The 11,406-nt window shown below is 39.7% G+C and overlaps 1 protein-coding gene across 1 annotated transcript; it reads left to right on the forward strand.

The window, feature by feature from the left end:
* Positions 1-536: 536 nt before the first annotated feature.
* On the forward strand, positions 537-11,041 carry LOC132407161 (natural cytotoxicity triggering receptor 3 ligand 1-like). Its single transcript, XM_059993455.1, has 6 exons — positions 537-609; positions 816-1,121; positions 5,917-6,207; positions 6,957-7,064; positions 7,714-7,757; positions 10,413-11,041. Exons 1-6 carry the CDS (start codon positions 555-557, stop codon positions 10,419-10,421), a joined length of 813 nt encoding a protein of 270 aa, XP_059849438.1. The 5' UTR covers positions 537-554; the 3' UTR covers positions 10,422-11,041.
* The last annotated feature ends 365 nt before the right edge of the window (positions 11,042-11,406 follow it).

An 11,406-nucleotide genomic window follows, 5' to 3' on the forward strand; every position in this document is an offset into this window, starting at 1 on the left:
ATTTTCATTTATGTAACCCCGTCCCTACGCGTCACGGCTTAAAAGCTTTTGGCCATAAGAGCGCAATTGCTCTACTAGAGAAACCAGCAATGAGCTATTTCACTGAAGGTATACGACTGAAATGGAGCAAAACTTCAAAGGTAAATTGGAATGAAGAAATGCTGTAATTATTTTGTTTGCCTATCTTATTAGACATTCTACAACTCCTAAGCGAATTTCCATCTTTACCATCAAAATGCGTAGAGTACAGATTTGAATTTATTTCTCAATAAAGATTTGGATAATTCCTGAATTCAGCAAGAGGGCAACATTTTCATCATTATCACGAACGTACTAGGCAGGCCACGCAAAAAAAATTAGAACTGTAAGAGTTCTTATTTTCCTCCCAGCCCAGGCATATTTTAAATCTGAACCACATTATTCTGCATTGCGGTGGCGTCATCCTACGTCATGTTTACATGATTAATACATTTCCTCACGAAAATCTTTTCCTCCAGCAAATTCTATAAAACACCACTTGCATTGCAGGAGTCGGTCCATTAGGATTCTGCAAGATGTCGGAGAAATTGACGGTTTCGTACTTGGCACTTCTGGCTATTACTTGGCTAAGTACGCTAATTTATAACTGCCGCTTCCGAACTTAATATTCTATTTTAAATCTTTAATTCTGGGTGCCCGCAGCATATCAAGTTACAGTGTTTCAGCTATTCGTTCGAAATTCGCTCTTAGATGTCCAATGACTTACGTCTTTAGTTTTTTTTTGTTAATTCATTGTGTTTAACCGTTACTAACACTCTTGCTTATTTTTCCGGCAGCTGTCGAAGTAACAGCGAGCGAAGTATTTCAAATCCCTAGGAACCTGGACGTCCCGCGAGGTGCGAATGTTACCATGTTCTGCAAATTTCCACTATTGCAAGATACTGTTGACGTTCGTTGGTGGAAGGACAGCGACAAGACATTGCTAGAAAGTGACAACAGAATGCAATTTACTCTCGAAAGGGAAAGGGGTTCACTTGTACTCTGGAATGTCAAAGTCGCCGACTCCGGAATGTATTACTGTGTAGCAACTTATCAACTACGATATCTCGGGAGAGGAAATGGCACCAGGCTCTCTGTGTTCGGTGAGTAAGGCTGTTTGGAGATTTTCAGCTCTGTGCATTTTACATCAAACTTAGTGATGACGATAAAACGAAATGTTTCTTCTTGATAAAATGAACGGCGAGAATATATTCTTTCCCACGTTAACTACACCCCAGTCCAGATGTTCTAAATTCAGAATTATAAATATCAGAAGAGTCAATCACATTTCATGTAGCATCTTTGAGGCACATAATAGAGTTAATTCTGTTTATATTATCGTACTTCCCCAGACTCTTTCTCATTGCTTTTCATCCAGCCCTGTTCATCAGCTATCTCCCAGTTAAACTGGTGTCCAAGGTTTGTGATACCTTCGGACTTTATCCTTATTATCGCGAAGGTACTCTCAATGCAACGAGTTACTGTACAAGCATGGTTAGGATTGTTTTGCAAGAAAGAGTTCGAAGCAATATTAGTACTAATGTGAATGGCTGGAGTAGGATAACTCGATTCGTCATCACAGAGGACGCAAAATATCTGAAAACTTTTATAATCTCTATCAAAAGTCGAAATCATATGCACAATGCTCCATTTCCGCATCGACAAGTAGAGAGGAATAATACACATTTCCAAACGAGTTAATTCCAACATAAAGTGACAATTTGTCGCATGCACTGCAAATTGTCATTCCACCTTTTGTCATGCAGGATTAGCAAAATCTATATTTCTTTCTGCATTCAAATGGGGAGAAATATCGACCTCTCAAGATCAAGGTAAATTTTGATGGGGTTTGACAGTAAAGTGTAGAGCAGCGGGCACAAACCCACATTCAACACTTCCACTGGCAGCCAATTCCACAATAGCATCACCGTCTGAATGAAGACTTTACTGCTCAGGTTTGACTTCAATGCTTCTTCTTTGACTCTTAAGCTCTGACTCCTAATTACATTCTCACCATACCTCAGTGGATGAATCAGGATTTCATGTACCGTATCTGCACCTTTCATAATTTTGTCTACCTCTATCAAACGTTCGCTCATTCCCTTACCTATCATGGAAAAAAATCCAGCTTGTTAAACCTTTCCTCATAATTCATGCCCTCAAATTCTTGCAAACTCCTTGTAAGTTTCCTTGAACTCATTCAATCATATTGATAACTTCCTGCAGATAGTTGGCCAGAACTGCAAACAATGCTCCAAATTTGTTCTCACTAACTTCTAATACAACTTCAGCATAATATCTTATCTTCTGCGCTTAATAATCTGATGTATGAATGCCAATTTGACAAAGACTATCTTTACGATACTATCCGTTTTTGGTTCCACTTTCAGAGTTTTTTCGATAGATATTCGAAGATCATTTTTTTAACCGCACTCTACAAAGCAAGTTTCGTTCACTGTGTAAATCCGAGACTGGTTTGTCTTCTCAAAGCGCAAGAGATTACAATTACCTTCATTTAATTCTATGTGCCATTTTCAGTCCATTTTTACACCTGGTCTCGAACCCGCTGCAAGCTGTCACAGCCATGCGGCACACCACTTGTCAAAAGCCTTCATTCAAAGAACAACTATCTGCTACCATATTCTAGCTTCCCCCGCGAAGCCAACGTTAGAGACGATTGACTCCTTCATCCTGAATGCCAAGCGAATGTTCTTGCTCAAACCACCACTACCATGCAGAGCTTTTAAAAAGCTCTTATTATAATCCACGTTGAACATATCCACTGTTCTCTTTCATCAAGATCCATGGTAACCTGCTCAGAAAGCTCTTTAAGGTTGGTTAGACACAGCCTATCTTGAACAAAACAATTATGTGCATTGGTAATCATGGCCATTCTATTTAATTATTTATATATCATAATCTTCAGAATATCTCCCAATAAGTTACCCACGTATCTGTAATACCCTTTAGCCTATAATATCCAGGCTTATTCCGAGAGTCTATCTTGAATAACGGCAAAACTAGAGACATAACAGCAGAGCAAGTTCTTGGGTAATTGCAAGGTCTGCAAGTATCGAATTCAACTGACCAGATGATGTACATCGCAGGATTCTGCTAAAAGTTGCTGATGAGATTGTGGAGGCATTAGTAAAGGTAAAGAGCTTTCAAAGATAACTAGATTCTGGAATGGTTCTGAAAGATTAGAAAATTGTAAAATTCACCCAACTCTTCAAGAAGGCAGAGAGGCAGACAGGGGAAACCACAGGCCAGTCAGTTCGACCTCACTGGTGACAAGGTATTAGAGACCGTTGTTAAGCATCAGGTCTTAGGTTACTTGGAGACACATAATAAAACACACCATAGTCAGCCCAATTTCCTCAAGGAAACTCTCGACAGACTATTCTGACTGAATTATTTGAAGGAATGAAAAGCATGACGGAATTGATTTCTTTGTTGCAAAGTTTGCAGACGATGTGAAGATGGTTGGACAGGCAGGTAGTTTTTAGGAAATAGTGAGGGTGCAGAAGGACTTAGACAGATTATAGAGAATAAGCAAAGAAGTTGCAGACAGAATGCAACATTGAGAAGTATGTGGTCATGCACTTCGGTTCAGGGTATGAGCGTTTTGACCATTTTCTAACTGGAGCGAAAATCCAACCACATTGAGGTGAAAAGAGACTTGGGAGTCTGTGTGAAGTATTCCATGCAGATTAACTTGCAGGTTATATCTGTGTTCAGGACGGCAACTGAAATGGTAGCACTCATTTCATGAAGACTAGAATATAAAAGCAAGGATGAATATTGGGACGGATAAAACACTGGTAAGGCGTCACGGCATATTGTCAGCAGTTTAAGTCTCCTTGTCTTTGGAAGAAAGTGTGAAACTGGGGAGGGTGCAAAAGAGGTTCATGACAATGATTCCAGAATTCAATAGTTAATCATATGAGGAGCTGTGAGCCTGTTTTCATTAGAATTCAGAAAAAAATAAGGCTGACTGTACTGAACCCTACTTAAATGTGAAAGTACTTGATTGTGTGGTTGTGGAGAGGATGTTTCGTATGGTGGGAGAGTCTGAGACCAGAGGACGCAACCTCTGAATAGATGATCATCCTTTTAAAAAAGGAGATGAGGAGGCATGCCTATACCCAGAGAGTGGTGAACCTGTGGATTGTTTTTGCCACAGGTAGCTATGGAGACCAAGTCTTTATAAGTCTGGATATTTAAAGCAGGGGTTTATATAATCTTGATTGTTTAGGGCATGAAGAACTACGGGGAGGAGGCTGCATATTCGGGCTGAGAGGAACATTATTGCTATGATCAAATGGCAGAGCAAACTTGGTGGGTGAAATAGCCTAATTTGGCTTCTATATCAAATAGTCAAGTGGTCTTAAAACATTAGTTAAAGTCCAGTCTTCCGGCACCTCACCCACGAGTAAGGACATTCTGAACACCTATATCGGGGCCGTTTCACTTTTTGCATTAGCTTCCAACGAGGTCCGATAAGACACCTTGCCATGTTCTGGAGATATCCGCACCCTAATTTCCCTCAAGTCTGTAATCCGTATATGGACCGGGACATTGCTTCTGTTTTGACTCAGTTGTATAGCCTCTGTGTACGTCTCCCGAGTAAATATTGATGGAAAAAGATTAGATTTCCCCCCACCTCTTTAGGCTCCATGCATTGTTGAATTCGCTGATCTTCAAATGGATCAATGTTATTTGTCGCTCTCTGTCTATGCTTAATGTATATGCAGAATGCTTCGATTTTTCTTTTTCAGCTTGGCATTGTCCATCACCTAGAATCTGGAAAGGCCAAGATTATTGACGTGGGTATAGGTGTGGGAAGTGGAGTCAGGCAACTGTGAGCTCCGAATGGCTATTGTAGGCAGAACGAAATCCTAACTGCTGTGATCAAAAGATAAAACAATCTAACTATTGGATCTCTCCTCTTAGACACCGATCAGAGCTGCAGCGGAAGCAGATCTGGTTTACAAAGCCTTAAAATTGGGCGCACGTTTTAGTGAGCTCTGTTTATTGTGAAATTGAAGTTGTTCAGTTCCTGTTTGAACCTCTGCAAGGCATCATTTCTACAAGCGATCCTATAGAAGTGCCAAGTCACTGTCGACCAGTTTGCTGCTGGACGGCAGGCTTTAGAAAGAATGGAACTATAGAATCAATGTGCTTAATATGAATTTGCATTTCTGTTCCTGTTTGTTTCACGGAGGAGATGTTTGCCTCATTTAACAAGGGGAAATGATATAGGAGTGGTTCATATTCCGAGGAAAGCTCTATTACTGGATGTTTATGACTAGGAACTTCAACCCCAAGGCCTGAAACATTCCCTAAGCAGTTGAGCTGCCAGAAAATTAAACCCCATGGGCATTCGTGCTATAGAAAACTGTGATAATTTGGGTTTGTTGCTCAGTCTTGATATGAAATTAAAAATCCAAAAATAGCAAGCTTTTGAAAGTCAACTGTGCACTAAAGCACAAATACCATCAAAAGATAATATCTCCCTCACTTTGGACCTCTTAGCTTCACTGTCGAAGTGTATACTCTGAGCACTTCCTTTATCCGTCTCCCAAGGTGACTGTATTTGTTCTGCTTATCTTGTGACTGTCTGTGCTGGATGGCAACTTCATGTGCTGTGTGTGACTACATATACTGTACTGTATTTTGCAACATGCTCCAGAAGAACAATGTTTCGCTTAGAGGTCTGTGTGTATAGTTGAGCAACAATAAACAGATGGGAAATTAAAATAATTTATTAGATATTGGTTAATACTGACGGGTAACTAATTTAATAGTTGAGTGTCATGCTAGTTGGCGTAGAGATGAAGGACATACCTGAACTGAAGTAGATGGAAAATACCCAATATAACTTTGTTTTTACTCAAGTTTCTCCAACCCCATTGAAAATTGTTCCCGTTGGAGGGTTTTCGTCTCCTGGAAAGCTGCTTTGTAAAACGGCTGCCTACTACCCGGAGAAACTAGAAATCATTTGGCTGAGAAATAACGAAGAAATTCGCACTGGAATTGAACGTGTGACAAACCGGAGCGTGGATGGCATGTACGAAGCGTTTAGTTTAATGGAAGTCACGCAGTCTACTTGGGGAGATGTTTACATTTGCCTGGTGTCGCATGTCTCCCTTACGGTGCCTGCAAGTTTCATCTACATCCTGGAGCAAGGTAAGATGGTGTCTCGATGAAGTCATGATGTTGGATCTGGGCCTTAAACGTCGACAATTTAGATCTGCACGTACAAGAGCAAGATGTACTCAGCAGGTCGGGCAGCATCCGTTGAACGGATCAACGGATGCTGCCCGACCTGCTGAGTTCATCCACCTTTTTTACGTGGTGTTTTGACCACAGTATTTGTAGTGTTCTTTGTATTGACTATTTAGATCTGCCTCATCAGCTGAGTTTTCCTGGATTTTATGAGTTACTCTGGATTTCAGCATGTTCAGAATATTTTGCGCTGAATATAAGATGGAAGTGCTCACAGGTTATAGTGGTGGTGTCAATGTGCCCTTGTAAGAACCGTAACTGAACAACTACCCAAACACGGAAGAATGACTACTTTTGAAGTTTAGTAATTGACAGTGAATATTCAACGTGAATGGTGCTCAAAATCTAATGTCTTACTCCGTTAGCTTAAATCGTGTAGGACGAATTAAGAAACTGAATTCGCGTGGTATTTGTAAAGTAGCAAACTTCGGAACATTTGCCAAAACTGTGACATAATAAAACTTAAACTTTATATCTCATCGTGTTATAACAAATGTGGAAACTTGCATTTCGTGCCTGATGATATATTTTCAGTTATCGTGCAGTGAAATCTGAAAGGAGCCTATGAAATAGTTTGTATTTTTAATTGTCATATGGGCATTTGTATTTAGTTGTATAAATGCTTCACAGTTTCTTGTTTCCCCCCGTAGATCCAGAAGACGCTGAAACTAAATTAATTCTGTCATGTGTACTGGGCGGATTGGCAATTTTAGCTCTGATAATAGTTTTGCTGAAAGTCATTTTAAAGAGATCGCACGGTAAGAACCCTGATCGCTGAGAAGTGTCACCACTTTACGCGCAAAACAGAAGCCCTATAGATATTTAACTTCAAAAAGAATAAATGTCATTACAGCATGATAAGACCTGGATTGTGATTTTCGAACCTGATTACATAGATAATCATCAGGCACAACACAAGCTGGATCTTCAAATGCAATGATTTCACCAGTTCACTCGCTGTATTTACATGCTGCACCTTGTTCGTGAATGCCGCTATATTCCTTTGGAATACTTCAGATGTCGTTTTCAATACAATGGCAGATCCAATTTTGAAACGTAAGCAGCTGCGCGTAGGCCAGCGTATGACAGCCACTGTCATTGTGTAAAGAACATTGACGAACTCGTGCATGTCTCAGTGATGTTAATTTCCATTTTAGCGACAGTATTTAAAAGTAGTACGGCCACTCATATGCTATTTATTATCACTTTACAGCTTCGTTAAAAGTCGAAGACTCTTGACCATAGTGCCGTTATGTTGATGCACTGTATTAAGACAACTGATACTACAAATGGCTTTCTAAAAGATTCATAAATTCAACAGTTCCTCTTACGCGATGAATTCAATTAGTATGTGGCAAATAATCTCTAATTTTTCGAATGCAAATAATTTATTTTATTTTTCTTAAGGGATCAACACAAGTTCTTTGGACAGATGTCAGGATGAAGAGACGGTAGGTGAAGTGGCTTGTCTTCTTTTAGAGTGGTGTATACATATAGCAGAGCTTTTATAAATTCATTTTGTTCTAACATTTGGAACTCAGTAGAGAAGAATGAAACTGTCCGACAGTTCTTCATTTTGAAGTACAAATCCAAGATGTATTTGAATATTCTTGTTGAATCTGTTTCTTGACAGGGTGCACTAAGATGAACGGTAATATATACTAATGTAAGTTAGGCTGTTAATCATACTTCCTGTGACGAATAATTAAACAAAAATCTGAGACTGAGGTATTTTAGATGTCAAATATCGGTTTACGAGAATTGCTGTGTACTGGTCAATGGGGAAAATAGAGTACACGCACAAATCAGTTCGCAATCTATGTTACATTTGAATTGACGGCAGAGTAGACAAGATTATAAATGCAACAAAATCTTGCTTTTGTATGTCATATGTATTTTCTAACCCCGATTCCCAACAAAGATCTACACAGCAGTGCATAACCTGCAATGCAATCGAATATGCTTCCAATTAACCGTGTAGTGTTTGGTGCATAGTGATACCCACATGTTAACGAAACTCCATACTCCATGAGGCTACGCTGAATTATCTTCCTAAATTTTGAAAACAATGCCTGAAACTTATAAATGTATTATCATTTCCCATTTTGGGTTTAATCCAGAATTAAAAATCTTTAACGACATATTGGGAAAGAGAAAAAGTTGTCCTTTCAATTTGAACACCTCTCCCCAGTAAGCAACATAAACATTAAGTGTTTCTCTTTTGCTCTCGTGGTTCCTGATTTTCTGTGCGTTTTATTTGTTTATTTTACTGCAGAGTTTCTGCAATTCAATGTTATTAAATTTGTCCCACCTGGATTCTTCTGTTAGCATGTGTTAAACTTTATCGGTTGTATAACCATCTGTCTAAAACTGGAAACGTCTTTTTGTGTTCCATTAATCACCTTCCCAATTTTAGAGCAGGTTTTTATGCTTCCGTAAGGATAGCTGCAGCAGCAATCTTTCTCAGCTTTGTTTTCTTCCACCTGGGTGGACATCAACCTGAAGGCATGAACATTGGTATCTCTAAATTTTGATAGATATTTCATCATCCCCCTTCTCTTTTTCTCTCTGTTCGCTATTATGGCTTCCTTTCACCTCTTCTCTTCTTATCTGCCTATCACCTCCTTTTTCCATTTCTTCCAGGGTCCACTCTCTCCTCCTACCAGATACGTTCTTGCACCCTTTACCTTTTCCAGTCATCACCTCCCAGCTTCATCGTCATTCCATCCCCCAGTATACACACGCCTTCTTACACACATGTTTTCTCCTATCACCTGCCATCTTGTATTCCAACTCCACCTTCTTATTCTAGCTTCTGTCTCCTTCTTTTGCTTTCCCGATAAAGCGATCTGGCTAGAAACATAGACAGTTTATTTGCCTTCATACATGCTGCCTTACCTAATGAATTAAATCATCATTTTTCGTTGCATGCGTCAAGATTACCAGCATCTGCAGAATTCCTGGAAATGATCTTTTTTTTTCCCTTGCTTTCACGAATGTAATTAAATTTTTACATGGAGTGACGGGGGGGGGGGGGACCCCAAATGCAGGGCACAGGAGCGGAGATGGGGTTGAGTGTTGCTTGCACAGTTGCAAACGCGGAACAGATCAATAGAAGGAACATGTGATACGGAGCTCTGAAATGGTAACTTGACATGGAGACGGGGTTTTCATGGAGTAACTTGAACTAGAGCTGAACTTAGAACGAACAGTTCTAAGCGGTCGGGAAATGAAGTCATCACACGGGATTAGACCAACGAACTGTGCTTGTTAGGCCACTGTTCTTATTCTGCAGTCTCCGATGGAAAAGTGTTGTTCTGTAATTAAGAGAACTAGCAGCAAAAGGGAATCTAACGACTGGAATTAGGCATTATCAAGAAGATAGGAGCGAGATGAGGGGCAGCCAGACAGGACCAGGATATTCATATGTAATTTGAAAACGAGGATACACTGACAACATGAAAGGAGGAATAGCTATCCTTTCCACCGCCCATTATCAGCTCCATAATGAACACGAATATCTGATAATAACCTAGGAACACTGATCCAACAGAACATTGGTGTTATTAATGGAAATACCGAACTGTGACAAAACAGTAACCATAGGGCATGAATGAACAAAGAGCCAAAGTTAGTTCTATCAGTTGTGCCGTATCCACTGATGACAGTGTCTGTGTGCATTTGGAGTTCTGTTGGGAGGTGTGACTGAGGAAACACCTGTAACATCTAAGGGCTTACCAGTTTGCGGCAATCAGATACATATAACACAAACATGCGTTTGTATTTTGATTTAGCGAAATATTTTGTACTATACCTGTTGCTTCAAGGAGTTAGCTACTTGATTACTCGATTATTTGAAGTTCATTTCAAGTAAGGAAAGAAACGCTCATTGTTCAGTGGGAGAACACGAGCTGTTTAAGTTGAACTACCTAATGAATCAAAAAGGGAAAGTTTGATACAATGTTGACATAAACCTTGTGTAAAGCGGCAGAAGTGTAAAGTTAATAACTTATGAGTGCATCACTAATTTATTTTAAAATTTTTGATTCAACTTGTTCAACTCAATGAGTTCTCGATTAACCGCTGATTTTGAAATATTTTCACAGACTAAATGAAATGGAGCTGTCAAACCGACTTACGCTGCTCTGCAACTTCCCGATTCCAAGAACACCTCAGCGTCCAATCATCTAAAGAAACATACATTGTACGCAGATGTAAATAGATGAAAGAAACAGTGAAGCTGAGAATCCGACTGCAGTTTAGAGCTTTAGACTATCAATGAGTGCAGACCGAGGCATTGCTTCCTATAATTTCTTGCAATCAGACAAAGGTTGTTAATCGATATAACATATATAATTTCGGAAGATAAGGGATCAATATCCTCTTCGAATTGTTCGAGGGGATTATCACTGGAAGAAATAAAAGTAAGTAATTCAGGAATAAGATTGGGAATAAACCATTCCTCCTCTCTCTATTGCCCAGTCATAATCTCCATTGTACAGTCCCCGATCATTTCAGGAAAGAAAACTACGTTGCCTAAGGTACCGCCACACCCCCAAGATATTGCGTCCAGAGTCCAAAGAAGATGAAAAAAAATCAAGAGATTTTCACTAGCGAGTGAAACTTTGCTGCAGTGTAATAAAAACGCCAACTGAACAGTTATTCTTTGCTCACTTATGTCAACGTTCAACAGAGGGAAATGTAGATTTGAAGATGTGAAAAACATCGTAACAGGTTCTCGCCATAACACCTCTGTGTTTGAATATTGATCAGTAAAAACGTATGCTAAAAAAATTCAGTACTCTTCTTTTTCTTATACATTCACGGCTTGTTACTCAAAATTAGCTGTATAATACAACTGCACTATCACATGGTTGTCATGGTCCGGTCTGTGAAATCAGCTTTCTGGTTGACAGTCCAGTCGATGATCCTTATTCCCTGCTTTCCGGGTTTCCCCAGTTTCGGTTGAGGCAGTTGATTCTTGTTTGGGCTGGCTTCATAAATAGCGTCAGGGTTTACCATCGGGCTGCTGGATTGTTCCTGTCCTAACCCCTTGTCTGTATCCCTTCCCTTCACCTACCTCCTGGAGACTAGCCTAGC

This window comes from Hypanus sabinus, chromosome 17, assembly GCF_030144855.1.
Source record: "Hypanus sabinus isolate sHypSab1 chromosome 17, sHypSab1.hap1, whole genome shotgun sequence".
In the NCBI taxonomy this organism is placed as follows: Eukaryota; Metazoa; Chordata; class Chondrichthyes; order Myliobatiformes; family Dasyatidae; genus Hypanus; species Hypanus sabinus.